The sequence below is a fragment of the Thalassophryne amazonica genome, chromosome 13, assembly GCF_902500255.1.
Source record: "Thalassophryne amazonica chromosome 13, fThaAma1.1, whole genome shotgun sequence".
NCBI lineage: Eukaryota > Metazoa > Chordata > Actinopteri > Batrachoidiformes > Batrachoididae > Thalassophryne > Thalassophryne amazonica.
Window position 1 is genome coordinate 45,500,243 of NC_047115.1, and position 25,938 is coordinate 45,526,180.

General features: G+C 42.7%; 1 protein-coding gene across 1 annotated transcript in view; it reads left to right on the forward strand.

Moving 5' to 3' along the window:
* Positions 1 to 25,161, forward strand: part of mcu (mitochondrial calcium uniporter) — a 199,670-nt gene extending 174,509 nt beyond the window's left edge. The window contains exons 3-9 of the mRNA XM_034184314.1: positions 3,170 to 3,233; positions 5,783 to 5,953; positions 6,249 to 6,353; positions 12,099 to 12,259; positions 17,305 to 17,508; positions 23,049 to 23,165; positions 23,261 to 25,161. Coding sequence (XP_034040205.1) covers positions 3,170 to 3,233; positions 5,783 to 5,953; positions 6,249 to 6,353; positions 12,099 to 12,259; positions 17,305 to 17,508; positions 23,049 to 23,165; positions 23,261 to 23,341 — 903 coding nt within the window. The 3' untranslated portion in view covers positions 23,342 to 25,161. The remainder of the gene's footprint in view (positions 1 to 3,169; positions 3,234 to 5,782; positions 5,954 to 6,248; positions 6,354 to 12,098; positions 12,260 to 17,304; positions 17,509 to 23,048; positions 23,166 to 23,260) is intronic.
* Positions 25,162 to 25,938: the final 777 nt, after the last annotated feature.

Below are 25,938 nucleotides of genomic sequence, written 5' to 3' on the forward strand. Positions count from 1 at the left end.
ATTTCTGTTTCCTCTGGTCATGTTTTCTTCCAAGTGGTAATATTTCCCCTGGATATGACTTTATTTAGATCCGATGTCAGGCTACTGCCTCTGTTTTTTTTTTTTGTTTGTTTTTTTGGTTTGTTTGTTTTTTTGCGCTCTGTACAGTGCATCTGCATTCATACAGTGATGAAAGTTGTCTGGAAATTCCCGGAATTTGCCCGGAAATCCAGGTTTTTACTTACGTGGTGGACATTTCTGAATAATTTTTGATAACATACATCAAAATCCATTAATGTTCTGTTCCCAAACACTTAGCAACACAGCGGTAATGCGCTGTGTTGGTTTGTAAGCCACCAGTAAACTTAAAAGAAGAGTTGTTTTTGTTTTGCTGGCCGCAGCATTAGTTATATTTCTCAGCCAATCAGAAAGTCAGAACTAATTAATGTATTAAGGGGTGGAGCGTGCGTGGCTCTACGTGTGACGAAAGGCACCTGAACACACCTCTCTATGAAGTCCAAACCACCTAACGTGTGTTTGGGTGTTTATTAAATCATATATTTGGGGGCTGTGCGGCGGTTCTCCTAACGGTTTACTTTGTTGTGGACGTTAAAAGTTATGAGCCTCGTAGTCTTTACAGTAGTCATACATTATGTGGAGCTAACGGGTGAAGCTACCGACAGCTGCTAAAAGTGCTAGCGCTATTAGCATGCAACATTAAATCCGACGAGAGTTTCACTCTGTGTGTGTACTGCAACAGAGACATCTGATCCTTTAGGACGTTTGCGCTCTGTGAGCACAGTGCTCTAGTTTTGAATATTTTATGTCACACCTGGAATAATCTGGCTTGTTGTGTGGTGAAATGGAGACTGCAGGATTATTTAACGTGTCATCGCATGTCCACACGGCAGCCAGTGAGAGACGCCGTTACAGATTTTACCGTGAACTGCGCGCCGTGCTGAAACTGCAAAACAAACTGATGAAATGTTGTTCTGCTGCATGAGATGATTTAAAGTTCATCAGAAAATGGGGCTGGGTCGAGTAAAAGGACCAGAACAGTGACCTGACTTTTTTTTCCCCCAAAACTAGGAAAACTCTGAAGTGAGGGATGGTTTAACAAGTTGAGGCATTGTGCCACAAATTCTCAAGGTCGGTATCCAGGCAATTTAACCTCGAGGGGCGAGTTTTTCTCGGTGAAAACATCGCCGAGCTCATGCAAATACATGTAATTTGGACATTTTTCAAAGGGGTCAGACTCGTCAATGAAGTCAGTGTAATGTACAATGGTTCATTTCAGCTCATCTTAGGGTATAAATCTCACCGTTTGAGAGCTGTCAGCTGACCATTAGAAGCAAGGTAGAGAATAAAAACTAGCTGATTTAAAAAAAAAAAAAAAAAAAAACGCATACAGACCGAGCGTGTTGTCACCGAGCAGACAGTCATGGAAGGACGAATTCTCGCTTTCGGATTGGCCACTTTGCCTGGTGATGTAGGGCTGACCTTGAGAAAACTGCTATTGTTCCATTTGAATTGATACTGAGAATTATTATTTGAGTTCTTTGAATTGTCATTTCCTTTACTGTGTATTTTTCTTGGTTACAATGTATATTTTTTGGATTAAAGACATTTAGCACAATGCAAGTTGTGTGAAAAGACTGGGGTGGAAAAATGGACCTGACCCAACAAAAAATGTATTTTGGGGGGGGGTAAAGAGACCTGAAAATGCACCACAATGCATCTGAGATTTAAATTTATTCTATGGGAGAGCCCTCAGCCCCCCCTCCAGGGCTTTGGGTCTTTGGCTCTTGTCAAAAATGTTCAGGTTGTTTTTTTCCATGACTCACTTTCATCACTGTCACAGCACTTCACTTTATCCACAGTTTATGTTACAGCCTTATTCCAAAATGGATGAAAATTCTACACTCAATACCCCATGATGACAATACGATTTTTGCAAATTTATTAAAAATAAAAAGGTAAGAAATCACATGAATGTAAGTACTCACAGCCTTTGCCATGAAGCTCAAAATTGAGCTCAGGTGCATTCTCTGGTCTGATGAGACAAAAATTTAACTCTTTGATGTGAATGCCAGGTGTCATGTTTGGAGGAAACCAGTGAAGCATGGTGGTGGCAGCATCATGCTCTGGGGATGTTTTTCAGCGACAGGAACAGGGAGACTAGTCAGGATTGAGGGAAAGATGAGTGCAGCAATATACAGAGACATCCTGGATGGAAACCTGCTCCAGAGCGCTCTTGACCTCAAACTGGGGTAACGGTTCTTCATTCAGCAGGACAATGACCCTAAGCACACAGCCAAGATATCAAAGGAGTGGCTTCATTCAGGTCAACTCTGTGAATGTCATTGAGTGGTCCGGCCAGAGCCCAGACCTAAATCTGAATGAACATGTCTGGAGAGATCTGAAAAATTGCTGTGCTCCACAGCCAACCTGATGGGGTTGAGAGGTGCTGCATAGAGGAATTGCCAAAACTGCCCAAAGATAGGTGTGCCAAGCTTGTAGCTTCATATTCAAGAAGACAGGCTGTAATTGCTCCCAAAGGTGCATCAACAATGTAAAGAGCAAAGGGTGTGAATACTTATGTACATGTAATTTATATTCTTTCGTTTTTTTATATATATATAAAACCCTTTTCGGGTTTTTTATATATATATATATATATATATATATATATATATATATATATATATATATATATATATATATAAATTTGCACAATTTGCACAATTTTACAAAAAAAAAGAACTTATCGTGATTTCATTATGGGGTGTTGTGAGTAAAATTTTGGGCAAAACAGGGCAAAAATTAATTTACTCCATTTTGCAGTAAGGCTGTAACATAACAAAATGTGGAAAAAGTGAAGTACTGTGAATACTTTCTGGATGAACTGTATTTCCATGAATGAACAGCTGCAGTTGAGTCAGGAAATTGGAGCATTTTTGTCTACTGCAACTGAAGAACTTTACATGACATGAACTCAAAAATATAGAGGTTTTCTTTAATTATTAAAAGTTTGCAGTATACAGTGGATTGTATCACCATGTGCCAGATATTTGCATAGACCTAGTGTCAAGCTTGCAGCGTGACATGTTTGAGCATGTTTGAGACAATTTCACATAAAAATGAAATAACCCTTCTCTCTCTCTCTCTCTCTCTCTCATCCTGTCTGCAGGTTTGGAGTGGCGCCCCCTCATGGCATGGCCAGAAACTGTTGTGTACCTCCTCTGCTCCAGAAGGTAGGTCTTCATTTTATCTGAAGTCTTACACTAGTTCTGCAGACAAACTTGTGTGCTGTGCTTGGAGCGGTGTTTTTTTTGTGTGTGTGTGTGCATCAGCATACTAACTTTCAGGTACAAAATAGCTGTTGTTTCTGTGGTTGGATAAAACCTCAAATAGAGTTGTTGCCTCTTTTAATACAAATGAGTTCAACGCTGGGGAGGAATTCAGCACTGATCAGACAGGAGAGGCTCATTTGGAGTGAGCAGTCAATAATGTGGAATCTGTCTCGGTAGCATCTGCTTGTACGTGTGAGAGGCGGGATAGCGTGAAAAGCATGAACAGAGGGGGGAGTGTTGGGGGGCCTGAGACAAAAACGCAGCAGCATTGCACAACCTGCTGATTAGATTTTAAAGTGAGTTTTAATAGGCACAACACTGGAGCAGAAACAGGCAGAGAATTTTTGCACATTTGGGATGATGGAACCAGAGAGGACAAAGGGAGTAGGTGCTGGAAGAGAAAGGCTTTGACACTTGGGGCACAATGTTGCACCGCTACTATAATTGATGTAGTTGCTCTGAAATGAAATAGGTGTGCCTGTGTGTCTTTGATCATTGACGGGACCATCTTGAAAACGAGCCCGGCTGCTGCTTCCAGTGTCGGCTGTGACTTTTCTTTTCTTACTGTGAGATCTGCTGATTCACTGCAGTGGTCCTCAGGAAGACGCAGCTCCAAGGGCACTTATATTGCCTCTGCTGTGGGCTTGCAGCCCTTCACATCGATTCAGTGCTCTGCCATTAGAGACCATTCAGCATGATAATGTTTAAACTGTGCAGGCTCATTTTAACCACTCTTTGGTAGCAGACCAAGAGGACATGGGTTAGAGACGGTTAGGGTTGGGTATCGAGAGCCAGTTCTTTTCGGGTTTCGTTAAGAAATTACTCGATCCACCGATATCAAGTCTTTTTGCTTAACGGTTCCCTTATTGGTCCTTCAGAGCAGCCCTTGTTTTTGAAGGTGTTTGTCAGGAAAATGTTCATTTCTCTACGCTGATTACAGACCCTGCAGCGGGTCTGTAATCAACTGCTTCTGCAGCGAAACTCCACTTTGAAGCATGACCCAATGAAGCAATGCTTCGATCTGCTGGCTTACTGGTTCTTTGGCTCGTTGGTTCTTTGAATCGCTGCTCTTCAGAAGTGGCAAGTCCGCTTCTTAACCCCTCTCAAAGCCATTAAAATATGTCAATCGTGAGTCACGTTGGTGTGGATTAAAGTCACTAACTGGGACTCTTCTCTTGTTGCAGTCAAGAAACGAGAATCGTCCACTGTCCCATTGACACGGCTCCAAACGCTGCGCAGCTCCGGTCCAAATTAATAACTTCAAAATGAATTGCCACTTTAAATAAAATGACACCTCTTTCCAAACGCTGTAATACAGACAATAAACTACAATCGACTAAAATGTTTTTTCCTCCCAAAATGAGACATCCTGCATTCTTTATGAATTACATTCTAACGTGCAGCACAGCACAGCTGTAAGAGCTCAGCTCAGAAGTATGGAAAGACATTCATGTTAATAATTTTTTATGTGTCCAACCTTGTAGGTTGATCGTTAAAATTAAATTCATTAGTTCTAAAAGCCATCATAATTATTTACACGAAAACGTTCTATTTTTATTTCTTAAAAAAAATGTTTGGGCCTGAAAACAGGTTTTGATCTTTGGTTTCATTCTATAATACTGGACTTATTTTTCTACTAAGGTTTGAACTTTGAGAGTGTTTACACAGGAGGGAAAAGTGAGAAAATGTTAATGCCTGTTTGAGAAAAGTGTATAAAGTGTGTAGTGAGGGGTTTTACAGCCTTAAAACGTCTATAATAATTGTAAAAAATAACGCTGACTACTTTGCAGATTTCGCCTATAGCGGGTTATTTTTATAGCGTAACTCCTGCGATAAACGAGGGACCACTGTGTGTGTGTGTGTGTGTGTGTGTGTGTGTGTGTGTGTGTGTGTGTGTGTGTGTGTATATGTATATGTATGTATGTATATATATATATATATATATATATATATATATATAAAGACAATGCATGACACAAAAGTGACAAACTTTCCTCAAATAACCACAGAATGACGAAAATAACGTTCTCCGTTGAAGCTGCCTTAATGTTTTCCCATGGCGATCACATGTGCAAGCTACAGTCTTTCATTGGCTGATAAGGGCAATACGTATTTTATTACAGTGGTAGTGCAATGCAATATGGCATGTTATGTATGGGCTCCTTTCTTTATTTTAGTTGCATTTTTCAAACAACAACAAAACTGCAGGATTTCATGACCCCCAACAAGTGGATTTGGAGTCAGCACGAAAAAAATCTGTAAAAATACGTAATTATTTTTAATTCTCAGAGGTGTTCCATGAAAGTGCAAGATAAACAGGGACGTTTCCTCACCTAAGACAAACCTTATTCGTCCTCAATAAATTTTCAGACATCACACAGCTGTGTTACAACTCAAGTTGGCATCTTTTGTTTCTATGACTCCTGTTTTCTTGCCTATGACCCCCTCAGAGGTGACAGTGGTGTATCAGAATGGGCTGCCTGTGATCTCTGTCAGTTTGCCGTCCAGACGGGAGCGCTGTCAGTTCACCCTTAAGCCTCTCAGTGATTGTGTAGGAGTTTTCCTGCAACAGCTCCAAGCAGAAGACAGAGGGATTGACCGGGTAGCTATCTACTCCACAGGTACGCTCATAGATGTGGAAACACACATAACTCTCCACTCACTGATCCAGAGTGTTGAGTAGATAGGCACTTTCAAATGTTCCTATGTTTTTATGCTGTTACTGTAAGTATTGAACAAGCTTTGACTGTGTTCCATGAAACTGTTTCACATCTCAAAAGGTTCATTGTTGAGGACAAACTTGTAAATCTCTTTGTGTGTACATGCGTCTGTTTTGTACTTCATAATGGTCAGACAGAATGCTTATCTATAAGTTACGGTATTTGAAGAGCTTATTCTATTGCCTGTTATTGTCAGATGGAGCAAGAGTGGCCTCTTCCACGGGTATAGACATCCTGCTGCTGGATGATTTCAAGTTAGTCATCAATGACACAACACACCTTGTGCGACCACCAAGGAGAGGTGAGAACTTGCATTGATGTTCCTGTTTAAGTCTATATCAATAAAAGTTAGAAGTGGGGGGGGGATGGGGTGTTGTCATTTAACAGCACTGGCTTCTGTGCCCCCAGTGTACACAATCACTGCCTCAAATGTTTAAGCCCCTTTCACACCAGGCCAACGTAGAGTTGTGTAATGCAGCGTACCAACTACGCTGGTCTTATGCAGATCTACGTGGCAATACTTTGAGGGGCACAAAACGGTCCGCGAAATGGACTTTTGCTGACTTTCGGCACCACACGCAATGCTCCACGCAAGTCTACACAACACTCTGCTACTGTATGCAAGTGTGTGCAACACTGGACTACTGTACACCAAGCCTCCAAAATTGTACACAACCTTCACATGCAAAAAATCCCTTTTGCGTGCAATTGCCAGCTGCAGCTCCGCCTTCATCTCCTTAATGGCCCAGTCACACAGCACTTAAGGAAGGGTGATGAAACAAGAAATCTGGACTTTCGTTGACTGTCGTTGACATCCTTTAACCTTCGCGCAGCTTCGTTCCTGCAGCGGAAGCTTCGTCAGGATTTTTAAACTGTTGAAAAATTTGAACGAAGGGCAACGAAAACCTCAGTTCATCTGTGTTTCGTTTTGCTGTCGTTCTTGACGTTTTTTAATCGTTTGTGTAGTTTTTGTAACGTTTTTGTTTAATTTGACTTCGTTGGAGCAGCTGAACGTTTTCACACAGTGCAGAAGCCAGTTTGTGAGCGCTGAGGCTGCTGCTGCGTTCATGTACCGTTGGAAATTACAGGGCAAACTCAGCCTGCTTGCTTGGATTTTTTTATTTGTGTGGGGGCAGCTTCAATGGGCTCAGTCACCTTACATAGGTCAGAATTAATCTTTTGTGTGGATAGAATTAATTATTTTGCCACAAGCAACTATTGAATTTGAAACGACGAAAAAGTTGTGTAATTTCCAACAGTACTTGAATGCAGCATCAGCGGCAGCAGGAGCTCCTGCGTGCGCTTATTATTTTGTATTAAATATAACAATATGAGTGTAGGAATGACAATCCAGTCCTTCTGTACATGTGGCTACAGGCAGATGAATCAAAATGATGATATAAAGAGCTGTTCTGCAAGGAAGAATTCACGTTGTGGATCAGTGATCAGCTGGTGGAAATAACCGCACGAGTCAATGCGCGCATTCACACGCACTGATTAATTTACTGCTCTGTTATATTCAATCATCTTTACACGCAGCGCTGCCGTTCGGCATAAGCAGGCTACGCAGCCTGCGTGGGGCACCAACCATGTTGCACTAGTTTGCAGGGCCTCCAATTGATTGAAAAATGTGTTGAAATTATTACATTATTAGCAGTGATGCCGGTAACGCGTTACTCTAATCTAACCACTTTTTTTGTAACGAGTAATCTAACGCTTTAATCTTTCCAAATGAGTAATCAGAAAGTTACTTCTCCATGTCACTGTGCGTTACTGTTATTTTTGCATTGTGGGTCGACAGCAGCATTAAACTTGGTCCGTGGGCAGGAGGTCCGGGCTCGACTGAACTGCCCACTTTAAGCGAGCTGTGAGCTTTTCATCAGCTACGACTCGTCGTCACCTCTTAAAGCGTGGTGAAAACAGCACACCTGCACTGAGCTTTACAAAGTCATTTTTATGCTTTTTTCTCCTTTATTTAGAATTCTGAGCTGAGCTGCTCCATATCGTCTCGTTAAAAACAGCTGATCCTCCGCGACGCGTCAACAACTAACACTATTTTCCACTCAGATGCACCTAAACTCTCTTTCTGAGGACCACATGATGTGAAAACACAATAAAACTTTCTTACCTGTAAATCTGGTCATGTTTTCTGCATAAATAAATGTTATCCATTCTTTGTGCTCAAACGCCAAAGCAGGGGCGAATCCAGATGGAATGGGGGTGTGGGGCAGGGATGTGCCCCCCTCACAACACCCCTAGATTAAAGGTCCAGTTTTGAAGCCGTTTTTTTTACTACAACTACTAATACTACTTAAAATAATAATAATTTTGACAAGTAAAATGTTTATAGAGAATTTAAATGTTAGAAAAATGTTAGAATTTAATAGTTACATTTATAAAAAATGTAGGTTAGAAATTGCAAGTTTTACTGTTACAGTGCTGTCAACAGTTAAATATGAGGTCAAGAAAGATTATTTTACTTTTTATAAAACAAGTATTTCATTGAAGTCAAGAAAGGGTGACTATAAAGTGAGTTTTGGCAAAACAGGTATCATTGTCATGTTGAGGTGGCAGAGGGTTGTTGTCGGCAGCTGGGGAAAGTAACTAAAAAAGTAACTAGTAATCTAACTTAGTTACTTTTACAACCCCTGGCAAACATTATGGAATCACCGGCCTCAGAGGATGTTCATTCAGTTGTTTAATTTTGTAGAAAGAAAGCAGATCACAGACATGACACAAAACTAAAGTCATTTCAAATGGCAACTTTCTGGCTTTAAGAAACACTATAAGAAATCAAGAAAAAAAGATTGTGGCAGTCAGTAACGGTTACTTTTTTAGACCAAGCAGAGGAAAAAAATATGGAATCACTCAATTCTGAGGAAAAAATTATGGAATCACCCTGTAAATTTTCATCCCCCAAATTAACACCTGCATCAAATCAGATCTGCTCATTGACATTGACCCTATGCCATGCCATGACATTGACCCTATGTGTCTTTTTGCAAGGAATGTTTTTGCAGTTTTTGCTCTATGGCAAGATGCATTATCATCTTGAAAAATGATTTCATCATCCCCAAACATCCTTTCAATTGTCCAAAATATCAACATAAACTTGTGCATTTATTGATGATGTAATGACAGCCATCTCCCCAGTGCCTTTACCTGACATGCAGCCCCGTATCATCAATGACTGTGGAAATTTACATGTTCTCTTCAGGCACTCATCTTTATAAATCTCATTGGAAAGGCACCAAACAAAAGTTCCAGCATCATCACCTTGCCCAATGCAGATTCGAGATTCATCACTGAATATGACTTTCATCCAGTCATCCACAGTCCACAATTGCTTTTCCTTAGCCCATTGTAACCTTGTTTTTTTCTGTTTAGGTGTTAATGATGCCTTTCGTTTAGCTTTTCTGTATGTAAATCCCATTTCCTTTAGGCGGTTTCTTACAGTTCGGTCACAGACGTTGACTCCAGTTTCCTCCCATTCGTTCCTCATTTGTTTGTTGTACATTTTTCGATTTTTGAGACATATTACTTTAAGTTTTCTGTCTTGACGCTTTGATGTCTTCCTTGGTCTACCAGTATGTTTGCCTTTAACAACCTTCCCATGTTGTTTGTATTTGGTCCAGAGTTTAGACACAGCTGACTGTGAACAACCAACATCTTTTGCAACACTGCGTGATGATTTACTCTCTTTTAAGAGTTTGATAATCCTCTCCTTTGTTTCAATTGACATCTCTCGTGTTGGAGCCATGATTCATGTCAGTCCACTTGGTGCAACAGCTCTCCAAGGTGTGTTCACTCCTTTTTAGATGCAGACTAACGAGCAGATCTGATATGATGCAGGTGTTAGTTTTGGGGATGAAAATTTACAGGGTGATTCCATAATTTGTTCCTCAGAATTGAGTGTTTCCATATTTTTTTTCCTCTGCTTGGTCTAAAAAAGTAACCGTTACTGACTGCCACAATCTTTTTTTCTTGATTTCTTATAGTGTTTCTTAAAGCCAGAAAGTTGCCATTTGAAATGACTTTAGTTTTGTGTCATGTCTGTGATCTGCTTTTTTTCTACAAAATTAAACAACTGAATGAACATCCTCCGAGGCCGGTGATTCCATAATTTTTGCCAGGGGTTGTACAATTGAGTAATCAGTAAAGTAACTAACTTACTTTTTCAAGGAGTAATCAGTAATTGGATTACTTTATCAAAGTAACTGTGGCAACACTGATTATTACATTTCAAAATCATTATGAATTATTTATGAATAGGCCCATCGTTTTTGTCTTTAAACATTGTGTAGGCCCCTACCCCATTACTTAATTGTGGCAAATTAACAGTTTTTTTGCTTAATGTAAAGCCCCCATCCACCCCCGCCCCGATTCCCTGAAATGGTACAGCCCTGTTTGCATCTTTCTCTGTTCGCTGTGTCGCCTATCCAGGGTTGCCAGATGTGACGATTTCCAGTCCAATAAATGCTCAAAAATGCATGGAGGCACTAAATCCTGCGCAATTTGAACTGATTTTTAAAATGTGTGACAATTCTATACAAAAAAACTCATCCAGTGCCATATTTTTACCCTAAACAAACCAATTGGATGGGAAAACACCCAATCTGGCAACCCTGCACCTAACTGAAGTAGCACTGCTAGCCCACATTCGATTCTGACACGAGACGACAAGTTGCCACTATGCCACAATTAAACAATGAAGCGACAGCAGGAGTCTGGAGCTGAAAAACGGAGGAAAAAGAAACAAAAAGATGATGCCCTTGCATCCCTTGCTGGTAAGTACGTGTTAAAGGTTTAAATTGTTTTGATTACTTAATGTTCAGTGGTGCTGTTTAAGCTAGGTTGCGTTGGCTTTGCTGATTTGATATAGCTTTAAACGATAAACTTAAACGCTTTAATAAATAGTAACGGTTTGAGTAGAACTTTTGTGTGTGTGTGGGTGTGTGTGTGGGTGGGGGGGGGCTCCCTGACCAGTTATGCTTAGGGCCTCCAAAACCTTAGCAGCGGCCCTGTTTACACTTATATTTATATTTATTCTCCCTTTTGACAGTTTTCTGTTATAAATCAATATATATGTCTTAGAACATAAAACAGTGATACAGCAGTGAACACGGAACACTTTTTTTTTTAATTGGAGCACGCATCGTGTCGACAGACAGTGTGGATTCTGATGATGATGGAGATGATCCCTCTTTTGTTCTGGACAAGGAACCAGAGCAGGTGGTCCATCGACATGCACACAGATCTCCACAGATTCTGTTTGCAGTTTCTCCAGACATGCTCTGCTCCAGCAGTGGCTCCAGGTGCGTTTCGTTGAGATCGTGAACTTCGGTTTTGTTAAGTTCCTCTTTCGTTCCTTTTGCGCTCTTGCTTCGCAGACTGCTCGGTGATAAAAGCTCATTCATCCACCTTTTCTCAACGAATTGTAACGTTTTTTACTTTTTCCCTCGCCGTGTGACTGGGCCATAAGTTCACTCAGGATTGTGGCACGTTAAATAAAGTCCATTAACTCCTGGAAATAATGTATTATGACTTTTTCCAGTGTATCAAATCCATCTGCGTGTCCAGGCAGTCTGCAAAAACAGCATCATGGAGCTAAGCTTCTCCCCCCTGTGCGTAACTAACACAGCCATTCCTGCTTACTAGATACGCAGTGCAATGCAATTCTACGCAGGACCGGTCTCAAAGGGGCTTTACAGTCACTTTTTCTTAAACTGTAGTTTATTCATATGTTTACATTGATGTATAAAAGTATACAGTACATATTTCAATTTGTGCATATTGCATCTCACAGTATATATTATACCCTGACTTGTCATGTCAGTGTTTGGAGAATACCTTCCCCAATCTGCCATACCATTTCTCCCTTGTTTTGTTTTTCTTTTTGCTTTGTTTCTTGTGATCTTGTTCTCCTTGTCCCTTTCAACAGTTTTTTTTTTTTTTGTAGTGTATAGTAGCTCTGCAGGAGCCCCCCCAATTTCATTGTACCCCTGGTACAATGTCAATAAAGACTATTTTATTCTATTCTATACAGATTTGTTGCCCCATGAGGAGGCAGAGAGGCTGAATGACGTCAAGTTTCTGGTGCAGCAGCTCTACACCACCCTGCGCATTGAGGAGCACCAGCTCACCAAAGAACGGGAGCTTATTGGACGACTGGAGGACCTCAACTCTCAACTCCGTCCCTTAGAAAAGGTCTGAATTGTGACAGTCACTTTTCCGCATCCAAGTAACAACTACAACCACAATTCCAATGAAGTTAGGACGTTGTGTAAAATGTAAATAAAAACAGAATACAATTATTTGCAAATCTGCTTCAACCTATATTCAATTGAATACACCACAAAGACAAGATTTTTAATGTTCAAACTGATAAACTTTGTTGTTTTGTGCAAATCTTTGCTCATTTTGAAATGGATGCCTGCAACACGTTTCAAAAAAGTTGGGACGGGGCAACAAAAGACTGGGAAAGTTTACTGGCAGAGGAGAAAAAAATATTGAAAATATTCACATATAAAAAATGAAATCACAAAATTTGACCCCCCCCCCCCCCCAAAAAAAAAGAGAGACAAACTGATTAATTGGTTACCAAAATAGTTGGTGATTAATTTAATAGTAACATTATTAACTAATTAATCATTGTATCTCTAACATACACCATCAGGGTCCGTGAGCATGAGGTCAAGTGAAAGGGGGAAGTGTTGGCTTTTTAAATACCTGAAAGACACTGGACTCATCAAGAGGACTGAAGAGAGGGGTACGTCTGATGTACTCATAGGGACACACTATTTGACCGGAGAGTGTTTCGTGTCAAAATAAAGCCATATACATACATACAACCCCAATTCCAATAAAGTTGGGACGTTGTGTGAAATGTAAATAAAAACAGAATACAATGATTTGCAAATCCTCTTCAACCTATATTCAACTGAATACACCACAAAGACAAGATATTTAATGTTCAAATTGGTAATCTCTATTCTTTTTGTGCAAGTATTTGCTCATTTTGAAATGTATGCCTGCAAAACGTTTCAAAAAAGCTGGGACAGTGGTATGTTTACCACTGTGTTACATCAACTTTCCTTCTAATAACACTCAATAAGCATTTGGGAACTGAGAACACTAACTGTGAGTGGCATGATTGGGTATAAAAGGAGCATCCCCAAAAGGCTCAGCCATTCACGAGCAAAGAAGGGGTGAGGATCACCACTTTGTGAACAACTGCATGAAAAAATAGTTCAACAGTTTAAGAACAATGTTTCTCAACGTTCAATTGCAAGGAATTTAGGGATTCCATCATCTACAGTCCATAATATGATCAGAAGATTCAGAGAATCTGGAGAACTTTCTACACATAAGCGGCGAGGCCAAAAACCAACATTGAATGGCCGTGACCTTCGATCCCTCAGGTGGCACTGCATTAAAAACCGACATCATTGTGTAAAGGATCTTACCACATGGGCTCAGGAACACTTCTGAAAACCATTGTCAGTTAACACAGTTTGTTGCTACGTCTACAAGTGCAAGTTAAAACTCTACCATGCAAAGCAAAAACCATACATCAACAACATTCACAAACTCCGCCACCGTCTCTGGGCCCGAGCTCATTTGAAATGGACAGATGCAAAGTGCAAAAGTGCGCTGTGGTCTGATGAGTCCACATTTCAAATTGTTTTTGGAAATCATGGACGTCGTGTCCGCCAGACAAAAGAGGATAAAGACCATCCAGATTGTTACCAGCGCAAAGTTCAAAAGCCAGCATCTGTGATGTATTGGGGGTGGCATGGACAACTTACACATCTGTGATGGCACCAACAATTCTGAAAGGTACATCCAGGTTTTGGAGCAACGCATGTTGCCATCCAAGCAACGTCTTTTTCAGGGACGTCCCTGCTGATTTCAGCAAGACAATGCCAAGCCACATTCTGCACGTGTTACAACAGCGTGGTTTTGTAGTAAAAGAGTGCAGGTACTAGACTGGCTTGCCTGCAGTCCAAACCTGTTACAACAGTGTGGTTTTGTAGTAAAAGAGTGCAGGTACTAGACTGGCCTGCCTGCAGTCCAAACCTGTCGTCCATTGAAAATGTGTGGCGCATTATGAAGCACAAAATACAACAACAGAGACCCGGACTGTTGAACAACTGAAGTCGTACATCAAGCAAGAATGGGAAAGAATTCCACCTACAAAGCTTCAACAATTAGTGTCCTCAGTTGTCAAACGAGTGTTCTTAGAAGGAAAGGTGATGTAACACAGTGGTAAACATACCACTGTCCCAGCTTTTTTGAAACGTGTTGCAGGTATCCATTTCAAAATGAGAAAATTATTTGCACAAATTATTTGCAATTATTTGCACAAAAACAATAAAGTTTATCAGTTTGAACATTACATATCTCGTCTTTGTGGCATATTCAATTGAATATAGGTTGAAGAGGATTTGCAAATCATTGTATTCTGTTTTATTTACATTTCACACAACGTCCCAACTTCATTGGAATTGGGGTTATAAGAAGGGGATGCACAAAATGAGACCTAAAAGAGACGCACAACAATTTTAACGCATATGTTGTCATTTATAAAAACAAATTAGGCAGCAAAAGGTTTGCACGCATACTGTGATTCGTGCGTACAAAGTTTTTTGAGATGGTGAAGTGAAGCCCGATAGTCAGAAAACGTAAGTGGCAGCATTAAACACAAAATTATGCTTTGTGCTCGAGTCATAACTCATACATATATTATTCAACTTAATAACACACGTTGTAATCAGAAATTTAAAAATTAACATTGTTAGATGTGATAGTGAGCCATAATTATTCCAGATGGACTATTCAATTGTTAAATACCTAAGCCAACTCTGATTTTGCATCAAACCACACATTTAATATTTCAACAGGACTGTCTCGCACCGCAGCTACTAAATGTAAATATATTAGTGTTGGACATAATTAAATGATCACAATCATTTGGATAGTGTGTGAAGTCTTGCCTCATATACTGAAACATGACATGAAACAAATTGTTTCCCACCTGCAATTTTTTTATTACCTCGACCAATGAGGTTGGAGAAGGTTATTGTTTCATTAGTTTTTCTGCTTGTCTGTCTGTGAACAGCCAGGAGCCCATAATTTTTCATCTATCATGAAATTTTTACTGAAGGTTCATATCCTGATAGGCAAGAAGTGATTAAATGTTCAAGGTCAGAGGTCCAACGGCAATGTCAGGAAAAATCTTGGATAATTGGAAATATCCCTATCTTTAACATTTAATGAATTTGTAAAAAAAAAAAAAAAGAAAATCATAACTCTGTCAAAAAAGATCAAATCTCTTTCATATTTGAGAGCTTCATGTAGGACAGTATATTTTATCGGCTTACAAAGTTTGTGTAGGGGAAATTTGTGATTTGTGTCCATTTAAATTGAACATTGAAAACCCCCTTTAATGCATATTTCTCATTGTATGTTAATCAGACGTGCCCCAATCACGTTCATATTTGAAAGTGAGGTGCAAACTGACACTCACTATCGCCTGACAAAGTTTGATCTGGATCTGACCCGGATTGTGGATTTTGTAGACATTTGAATTTAATATTGAAAAGCCCATATGATGTAGATTTTGCATTGTATATCAATCAAAAGTGTCTCAATCATGCTCGTTTGTGACAGTGAGGTGCAAACTGGCACTCTCAATGAATGGACTGTTTGATCCGCATCTGATCTGTATTGCAGGTTTAGTGGATATTTGATTCTTTTTAACATTGAAAGCCCTTTTGATCTATGTTTTGTATTATATTTTAGCTTATGAAAACCCACTTCCAACAGGACTTCGACCTTAAATTTTTTCCAATGTAAAAATTTGTGGAATTGGAAACTAGTGTTGGCGGAGGTTTGCGCTGTACTATCGTTGTGCTCTAGTTAAATATGGGAACACTTTTTTTTTTCTCAAATTTTATTTGGAGAGATTTTATCTTGATGAAAACAGCAGTGCGGTGACATCACAATCACGCAAAGGATTCTGAGACAACTTTAACAGTAGATAATGGTGTACTTATCTAGATACTCTTAATTGGAAGATTTTATGCTAATTCTAGTGGTAAGAAGCTTGTTAAATTTATGTCTGGTAATGTCAAAATTGAGACGCAACATGCAGCAGTGTTAGTGAATGTTATGACAAATGATTGGATTTCCAAACAACTTGTGGACTCGTCATCACCATCTAGTGTTGCCATTTGCCACATTTGTTGTTTTTTTAATCATCCCAATGCTGTGACCACACACAAGAATCTTGATTTCTCTTTTAGAAAACTTTCTTCCTGTTCTTCTCGGTTGGTGTGAGCATTTTGGGCTTCATGTCTGTGCTTGAAAATTTGTGTACAAAATAAGATATGAAGCACCTGTGCACAGTTCCAGGTAGTGTGTGATTTGTGTCAATATGTTGTTTTGCTGGCTGTTTAAGTTCACTTCTGCTATTTGGAATTTTTCACAACTTTTGTTTTTATACACAGTAATTGAAGATTTATGCATGTTAGCCGCATGTTTTTAGACTGTTTTCTCCTATGAACCCTGTAACTTTTTCTTTCTCAGGAACACATATACTGTTTTGTATTTTTTAGATATTCCTTATATAATTTGATATAAATTTGTTTATGCACAGACATTGATTACATAATCTCAAAATGTAAATAGAAAATGCACTGCATTTATATAGTGCTTTCATGATCAAACCACTTTCCATTGATCCCTCACACTAACCCATGCGCGTGCGTATACACACACACATAAGGACGTCGGGGTGCTGCCATGCAAGGTATTCAATACACACTGGGAGCAACTGGCAAGATTTCAAGCACGGTTTATTTCTCTCATTAAAAAGTCAGTAATTAAAGAAGGTCTAACCAGTCGTGCTGTAGTGATTTTGGTTAAGGGGTGAATGCTGTGAGCTTTATCTGGGAAAAAAAACAAATCATTTTAATCCTTCTGAGTTATTTTGTTTATTAACGGCTTGCCAAGAGACTGCACATGAACATGAGGCATTTTCTTTGAACACCTGAAAATAAATTTCTATAATAACAACACAAATTATTTTAATTTAAAATTTGAGTTGGGTGTTTTTAGCTACTCTCAGCTTCCACGTAATTAAGCACTGAAAATACACAATGTAATTTTAATATTTTCTTCTCATTAGAATGTCATCAGCTGTGTACTTCTGGATGCTTTAGGCCGACTGACATCTTTCTTCTGTTTAGGCGAAGGAGGAGCTGAGTAAGAAGGCAGAGCGTCGAACCACCTGGGTGTTGTGGGGCGGCATGGCATACATGGCCACCCAGTTTGGCATCCTGGCCAGGCTGACCTGGTGGGAATACTCCTGGGATATCATGGAGCCTGTCACTTACTTCATCACGTATGGTACCGCCATGGCCATGTATGCCTACTACGTTCTTACTCGCCAGGTAGGTCATGACATGACTGCGATTACAACTGCACATGCATGGTGAAATGTTTCAGTTTTGAAAAGGATTTCACTGTTGTAAAAAAAATTCCTGGGCTGTTCATGTGAAATGTGTGCATTGGGAGAAGAAAAAAAAATACATGTATTGGGGGGGTGGTTTACGCTTGGAAACCCACAGCTTTTTTTACTTTCACCTATGTGCAAGTGCACATTGCATTTTTCGGATATGACATGCACATTTCTGTGTGAAAACCGCACCTCCCCCAGCTGTTTACAGCAACAGTATTTCGTGCTGTTGACACTAGAACTTGACAGTAAATGGCAGTATTTTATCATTCAATTTTCGGAGTTTGTCATAGATAATCTCCCCCTCTAGCTGCCACCTTATCGTGGTGGGGGAGTTTGCGTACCCGGATGATCCTAGGAGCTATGTTGTCTGGGGCTTTGTGCTCCCTGTAGGGTCTCCCAAGGCAAACAGGTCCTAGGTGACGTGTTAGACTAAGGGCAGTTCAGAACCTCCATGACCAGTAAAAGATCAAGGACCATGACATCGCCCGGTATGGCGGAGCCGGGGTCCCACACTGCAGCCAGGCCTGGGGTTGGGGCTCGCGTGCGAGCGCCTGGTGGTTGGGCCTTAGCCCATGGGTCCCGGCCGGGCTCAGCCCGAAAGAGTGACGTGGGCCCGCCCTCCTGTGGGTTCACCACCTGCAGAGGGAGCCATGGGGGTCGGGTGCAGAGAGGATTGGGTGGCGGTCGAGGGTGGGTGGCCCGGCGGCCCGGTCCATGCTCACAGCCCCTGGCTGTTGGGACATAGAATGTCACCTCACTAGGGGGGAAGGAGCCTGAGCTTGTGCGGGAGGTTGAGAGATACCGAATAGAGATAGTCGGGCTCACCTCCACGCACAGCTTGGGCTCTGGTACCCAACTCCTGGAGAGGGGCTGGACGCTTCATTTTTCTGGCGTCGCCCACGGGGAGAGGCGGAGAGCTGGGGTCGCATTGCTTATTGCTCCCCAGCTCAGTCGCCAAGTGTTCTCGTTCACTCCAGTGAACGAGAGGGTCGCGTCCCTACGCCTTCGGGTCGGGGACAGGTCTCTCACCATTGTCTCGGCCTACGGGCCGAGCGGCAGTGCAGAGTACCCGACCTTCCTGGAGTCCCTGGGAGGGGTACTAGATAGCGCTCCGACTGGGTACTCCATTGTTCTCCTGGGGGATTTCAACGCCCACGTGGGCGGCGACAGTGAGACCTGGAGGGGGTTGATCCGGAAGCACGGCCTCCCCGATCTGAACCCGAGTGGTGTTCAGTTGTTGGACTTCTGTGCTAGTCACAGTTTGTCCATCATGAACACCATGTTCGAGCACAAGGGTGTCCATAAGTGCACGTGGCACCAGGACACCCTGAGCCGGAGGTCGATGATCGACTTTGTAGTCGTATCATCTGACCTTCGGCCACGTGTCTCGGACACTCGAGTGAAGAGAGGGGCAGAGCTGTCGACTGATCACCACCTGGTGGTGAGTTGGATCCGCTGGGAGGGTAGGAAGCCGGTAAGACCTGGCAGGCCCAAACGTATCGTGAGGGTCTGCTGGGAACGACTGGCGGAACCCTCTGTCAGCGAGGTCTTTAACTCCCACCGCCGGGAGAGCTTCTCCCAGATCCCGGGGGAGGTTGGACACATGGAGTCCGAGTGGACCATGTTCTCCACCTCCATTGTCGATGCGGCTGCTCGTAGCTGTGGTCGCAAGGTCTCTGGTGTCTGTCACGGCAGCAATCCCCGAACCCGGTGGTGGACACCGGAAGTAAGGGATGCCATCAAGCTGAAGAAGGAGTCCTACTTATCTTTGTTGGTAGGTGGGACCCCAGAGGCAGCTGACAGGTACCGGCAGGCCAAGCGTGCCGCAGCCCGTGCGGTCGCAGAGGCAAAAACTCGAGTCTGGGAGGACTTCGGGGAGGCTATGGACTATCGGTCAGCCTCGAAGAGATTCTGGCAAACCGTCCGACGCCTCAGGAGGCGGAAGCAGCTCTCCACCAGCACTGTTTACGGCGCGGGTGGGGAGCTGTTGACCCTGACTGGGGATGTTGTCGGGCGGTGGAAGGAGTACTTCGAGGATCTCCTCAATCCCATCGCCACGTCTTCCGAAGAGGAAGCAGAGACTGGAGACTCGGAGGCGGACTCATCCATTACCCAGGCCGAAGTCACCGAGGTGGTTAGAAAGCTCCTCGGTGGCAAGGCTCCTGGGGCGGATGAAATCCGTCCTGAGTACCTTAAGTCTCTGGATGTTGTGGGGCTGTCTTGGCTGACACGCCTCTGCAACATCGCGTGGCGATCGGGGACAGTGCCTCTGGATTGGCAGACCGGGGTGGTGGTCCCTCTGTTTAAGAAGGGGGACCGGAGGGTGTGTTCCAACTATAGGGGGATCACACTCCTCAGCCTCCCTGGTAAGGTCTATTCCAGAGTACTGGAGAGGAGAATTCAACCGATGGTCGAACCTCGGATTCAGGAGGAGCAGTGTGGTTTTCGTCCTGGTCGCGGCACACTGGACCAGCTCTACACGCTCCATCGGGTACTCGAGGGTTCATGGGAGTTTGCCCAACCAGTCCACATGTGTTTTGTGGATCTGGAGAAGGCATTCGACCGTGTCCCTCGGCGCGCCCTGTGGGGAGTGCTCCGGGAGTACGGGGTCCGGGGTCCTTTGCTAAGGGCTATCCGGTCCCTGTACGACCGCAGCAGGAGCTTGGTTCGCATTGGCGGTAGTAAGTCAAACCTGTTTCCAGTGCATGTTGGCCTCCGCCAGGGCTGCCCTTTGTCACCGCTTCTGTTCATTATTTTTATGGACAGAATTTCTAGGCGCAGCCAGGGTGTAGAGGGGGTCTGGTTTGGGAACCACAGAATCTCCTCTCTGCTGTTTGCGGACGATGTGGTTCTGTTGGCTTCGTCAAATCAGAACCTTCAGCGTGCACTGGGGTGGTTTGCAGCCGAGTGTGAAGCGTCCGGGATGAAAATCAGCACCTCCAAATCCGAGGCCATGGTTCTCGACCAGAAAAAGGTGCTTTGCCCTCTTCAGGTCGGTGGAGTGTCCTTGCCTGAAGTGGAGGAGTTTAAGTATCTCGGGGTCTTGGTCACGAGTGAGGGACGGATGGAGCGTGAGATCGATAAACGGATTGGTGCAGCATCTGCAGTGATGCGGTCGCTGTATCGGACCTTCATGGTGAAGAGAGAGCTGAGTAGGGGGGCAAAGCTCTCGATTTACCGATCGATCTACGTTCCGATCCTCACCTATGGTCATGAGATTTGGCTCATGGCCGAAAGAACGAGATCGCGAGTACAAGCGGCCGAGATGAGTTTCCTCCGCAGGGTGGCTGGGCGCTCCCTTAGAGATAGGAGCTCGGTCACTCGGGAGGAGCTAGGAGTCGAGCCGCTGCTCCTCCACGTTGAAAGGAGTCAGTTGAGGTGGCTCGAGCATCTTTTCCGGATGCCCCCTGGACGCCTCGCTGGAGAGGTGTTCCGGGCACATCCCACTGGAAGGAGGCCCTGGGGAAGACCCAGGACACGCTGGAGGGACTACATCTCTCGGCTGGCTTGGGAACGCCTTGGGGTTCCCCCGGAGGAGCTGGAGGAGGTGTGTGTGGATCGGGAGGTCTGGGCGGCTTTGCTTGAGCTGCTGCCCCCGCGACCCGACTCCGGATAAAGCGGAAGAAAATGGATGGATGGATGTCATAGATAATTATAAGTAACTGTTTTTAACTACAGTGGTGTGGAGTCCCTTAGGGCCCGGTCACACGGCACACAGCGTTAACTAAATGAAGGAAAAACAGTCACAAAGCCACAAATTGTCCAGAAAAAGTGGACGAATGAGCCTGCACTTCTCCCATCACCAAAAGCCTCTGAGTGCAGAGCGCATAAAAGAATGAAACAAAACCAAAACTAACAAAAGAAAAACGAAGCGAACGACGACCTTGATGCTGTGATCATTTCTGCAGCGAGTCTGTGCTCTCCACAGCCACCTGCAGCTGCGTTGTCTTGACAACAGGTTTGTCTTCACAACAACAACGTGTGCGCGCACATGCATGTTGGAGCCAGAGATGGCTGCAGTGTGCGTTAATAGTTAAAGTAGTTGATCAAACGTTCGAGTCACTATTGTTTCTGTATGAAAATGCTGCTTTTCGTCTCACACTTGGACGAGTCATGTTCAGCTCTTTGGATATTTAGTTATTGATCCATTCAGATATCATCAATGTTCATGCAAGACGTCGGACTTGGGAGGTTGGACAAAGTGGAACGACAATAAAACGGAACACTGATGGTACGGGAACTATGCAAATGATGACGAACTGTCAAGACAGAAAGCATAATAGAATATGAACAAATTGAGGTTGTCGTCAGGATTCGTTCACATTTTTCAACAGTTTGAAAATTCTGACAAGTGCCTGCTACAAAAATGAAGGCGGACAATGGATAATGTCACCGAAAGTCAACATAAGTCCAGATTTCTTGTTTTGTTTTGGCTTCGGTGTCCTTCGTTAGTGCCGTGTGACCGGGGCTTTAGATTTTATCCATCTGTGTGATTTGGATAAAAATGCAAACGATATATGGTACAGACAGCTCATAAGGGAGCTGGACAGTAAAGCAATTGTTATTTTGATTCTGCTCAACACAATGGAATTGGAATGAAACAATATGTTTGTAGTGTAGACTTTCAGGTTTATTCAGTGGGCTTTAAAAAAAGTTTACATTAACCATTTAGGAATTATGCGCGTTTACATACACAGTCACACCATAAGTAATTGGACAAACTAAATATAAGTTCTTAATATAGAACATCATTTTCAAAGCAAGTTTTCTTCCCGTGTCAGGGGATGGATACATGAACATTTTCAAGTCACTGAATATGTCTCGCACTTCATTTATATCAGTCATTAAAAAAATAAACAGTAACGTACTGTACCATAAATCTGTCTATAGTAAGTAATTCTCAAAAATTGAAAGATTGTGCAAGGAGGCTTGTGAGGAAAGCCACCAAGTCAACTAGATAACCCTTAAAATGTTATGGGCTTCTGTGATTGTGATTAGTGAAACTGCATAGTGCAACTTTTTTCTTTCTCATTCACCGTTTCATGGTGGAGGCACTTCAGATCAAATCCAGGCTTAAGTGTGCCTTCTGGCAAACTGCAGCTAAACCGTGGTAAGACATATTCAGTGACTTAGAAATCCAACCCTGACTTGTCCAAAGAAAACTGGTTGTAAAAGTGATTATTTGTATGACCACCAATACTTCTCTTTAGTTTGTCCAATTACTAATGGCCTCTGAAAATGGTTAAGCATGTAAAATATGACTGTAATTCCTGAATGGTTACTGTAATATTTTTTGTTAAACTGCTGAATTCAAGCTAAAAGTCAACACTTCAAGCGCATCTTAATGGTTTTACTTTAACTCCACTGTGGTGATAAACGGAGGCAGTGATCATTGTTCACCTTTTCGTGGAACATTAGTGTATCTGTTAAATCGGTTGTACTTACAGTCTGCTCTGTGTGCGTCTCCTGCAGGAGTACGTTTACCCCGATGCGAGAGACAGACAGTATCTGCTGTTCTTTCATAAGGGGGTGAAAAGGACACGCTTTGACGTTGAGAAGTACAATAAGCTGAAAGATGCCATTGCTGAGGTATTAACAACTTTCATGTTTTACACTTCAGTATGTGCATTTGCAGTAGCAAGTGCAAATTTCATACTTTTTTACTTTTTCTATTTTTGTCTCAGGTGGAGTTGGATCTAAAGCGTCTTCGGGACCCTCTCCAGCTTCAGCTCCCAATTCAGCAGATTACCGCCAGTAAAAATTGATGAGAAGTACGAGCTCCCCCCCAACTCCTGGCCCCGCCTCCCTTTGTCCAATTCTCCACGTCCTTTCCCACTATTTATCCCATCCTCCCTCCCTCCCTCACCCAATAGGCCCATCTTTTTCTTGACTGTGGGAGTTAGGTTTTTCTTTTCTGGCTTTTGTTTTTCTTTCCTTACTGAATACTCCAGTTGGATCTGCAAAGTGAAACTGCTGAAAGTCGACTGATGGTGAAACTATGGGGAGCTTCAAACGTCTCACAGCCGAAAGGAAAGTGAGAAATGATGAAAACAAAGATGAAGATGGATATGCCTCAAGACTCTGGAGGGACAGACTGCAGGGAGCTCCAGGGGTCCGGCGGATGTTGTCACACTTCTCTGTATTCCACAGCAGGCGACCTGCAGAGGGTTGGCCATTTTTGTGTGCATGAGCAGGACTTTGTCAGACTTGGTCCTGTCAGCTGTCATCACAGCAGTCAAACTGTGAACACATACATGCCTCCTCTGGTTCGGGGCAAGCATTGTCTCTATGTCATGCATTCAAAGTTTACAAGGAAGTGCTTGACCACGCCCACTGCGGTGCACGCTGCAGACGCACCATCAGGTGAACGGCCGTCTTCCTGCGGCTAAACTCTGCTGCCTCTGGGCCACGCCTTCTCCAGGTGATGGACAGCTGCCCTTTCCAGTGTAACCTTTGTCAAGAGTACATCTTGGCTCGCAGGAAATAGAAATGACAACAGGCCGGATGCCTCGTGTCCTCTTCCTGCTAAAGTCCCGGTCCGTGCAAAGATGAGAGTACAACCGACAACAACATCACTGTGTGTTCTTTTATTCCAAAAATATTTTGGCACTTTTTATTTTGAAAGCCATAATATATTTGTTATGAAAGTAATATAAATATATGTATACAATCAAATAACAGATGACCAGAGGCTAGTTTTTCTCAGTGGGGGGAGGAGCTCTCTTCAGTATGTCATTGCATCATAGTATTATTTATATCTTCATCTGTTTACTATTGATGACTCTGACATATAATCCAGTCACTGTTTGGCTCCTAAGGGGCACTGCCGCCCATGTGCACGACTCCCAAAAACACAACTGAAGCCAGATCACGCAGGCTTTGGTAGAAATGTTTAGAGCTTCATGCAAGGCATTAAAGTAAACACTGTTTATATGCTAAAAGCGTTTGTTTTTTACCCCCTTCTCTAATTAAATGCATTACTCTTATTGGAAAAAACTTGCCATTTGCAGAATTTTTCTCCTAATATAAACTGAGCTTGAATTCAGCAGCATGACTTTTGGAGCTCTCCTTCGTGAAGCTCAGAGACTAACCACAATAATGTAAAACTGCATCCAATCACAGACGCGCCATTGAGTTATCTCCTCCCACTGTTGCCCCTCCCCCCTGCTCCCTTAATGGCAAGGCAGGGTAGACTGCATGCTGTGGTATGCCCTCTGTAGAAATTTGTGAATGTGTAGGAGCATTATTGCAATTTTTATACTTAATTGGACATATTTCTTTGACGCGTCTGAAGTCTCATCCCCTCTGATTTTTTTTTTTGTTGTTGTTGTTATTATTATCATTATTGAAAGAAACTTAATCTTGTCAGTTTCACTTGTTTTTGACCAGGATTGACATCACTCTCTGATCATTTAATTTCTATAAGCCTTTATTTTTCATAATATACAGTGTCAAGAAAACATCTGGATGTTGGAATGACATAAAAATCAAATATATGTCAGGCTTCTGTATATAAACATTTTTAATATGATGCCCTTTAAACTCACTGTAAAAACTAAACTCTACATAACATAAATAAAATATACGAAGTCTGTTAGAAAAGTATCGGACCTTTTATTTTTTGCAAAAACCTGATGGATTTGAATCACATGTGCTTGCATCAGCCAACCTTGAACCTTCGTGCGCATGCATGAATTTTTTCATGCCTGTCAATTGCGTCATTTGCTTGTAAGCAGCCTTTGTGTGAGGACATGTGTAGTGCGCTCGGCAGATTTTCATTGCAAGGAAAATGACGGAACGACTGGAGCAGTACTGCATCACATTTTGCCAGAAACTGGGCGGCAGCCATGTGGAAACCATTCGGATGATTCAGACGGCTTTCGATGGCTTTTCATTCGTGTGACTATCCGAGAAATTGTGGAAGAGGTGGGCATGTCACAGCATGTCCTGTGAGTCTTCAACACGAAGGTGCTTTTGCTCCGCCATCAGCAGCTTTGTGCCGAAACCTTCGGCACGAATTTCGCCTCCACTGTTTTCATGGCCAAATCTTCTATCACAGTGGAATGTGCCGAAAAAGTGCTGATGTCCACCTCTTCCGCAATTTCTCGGATAGTCACACGATGGTCCCACATCACCACAGCGTTCACTTTGGCAATGATCTGGTCATTTCAGCATGTTGATGGCCGACCGGAGCGTGGCTCACTCTCCACCTTTGTGCGGACGTCTTTAAACCGGTTGTACCGCTCCTTAATCTGTGTGATGCCCATAGGATCATCACCGAAAGCCGTCTGAATCTTCCGAATGGTTTCCACCTGGCTGTCGCCCAGTTTCTGGCAAAATTTGATGCAGTGCTGCTCCAGTC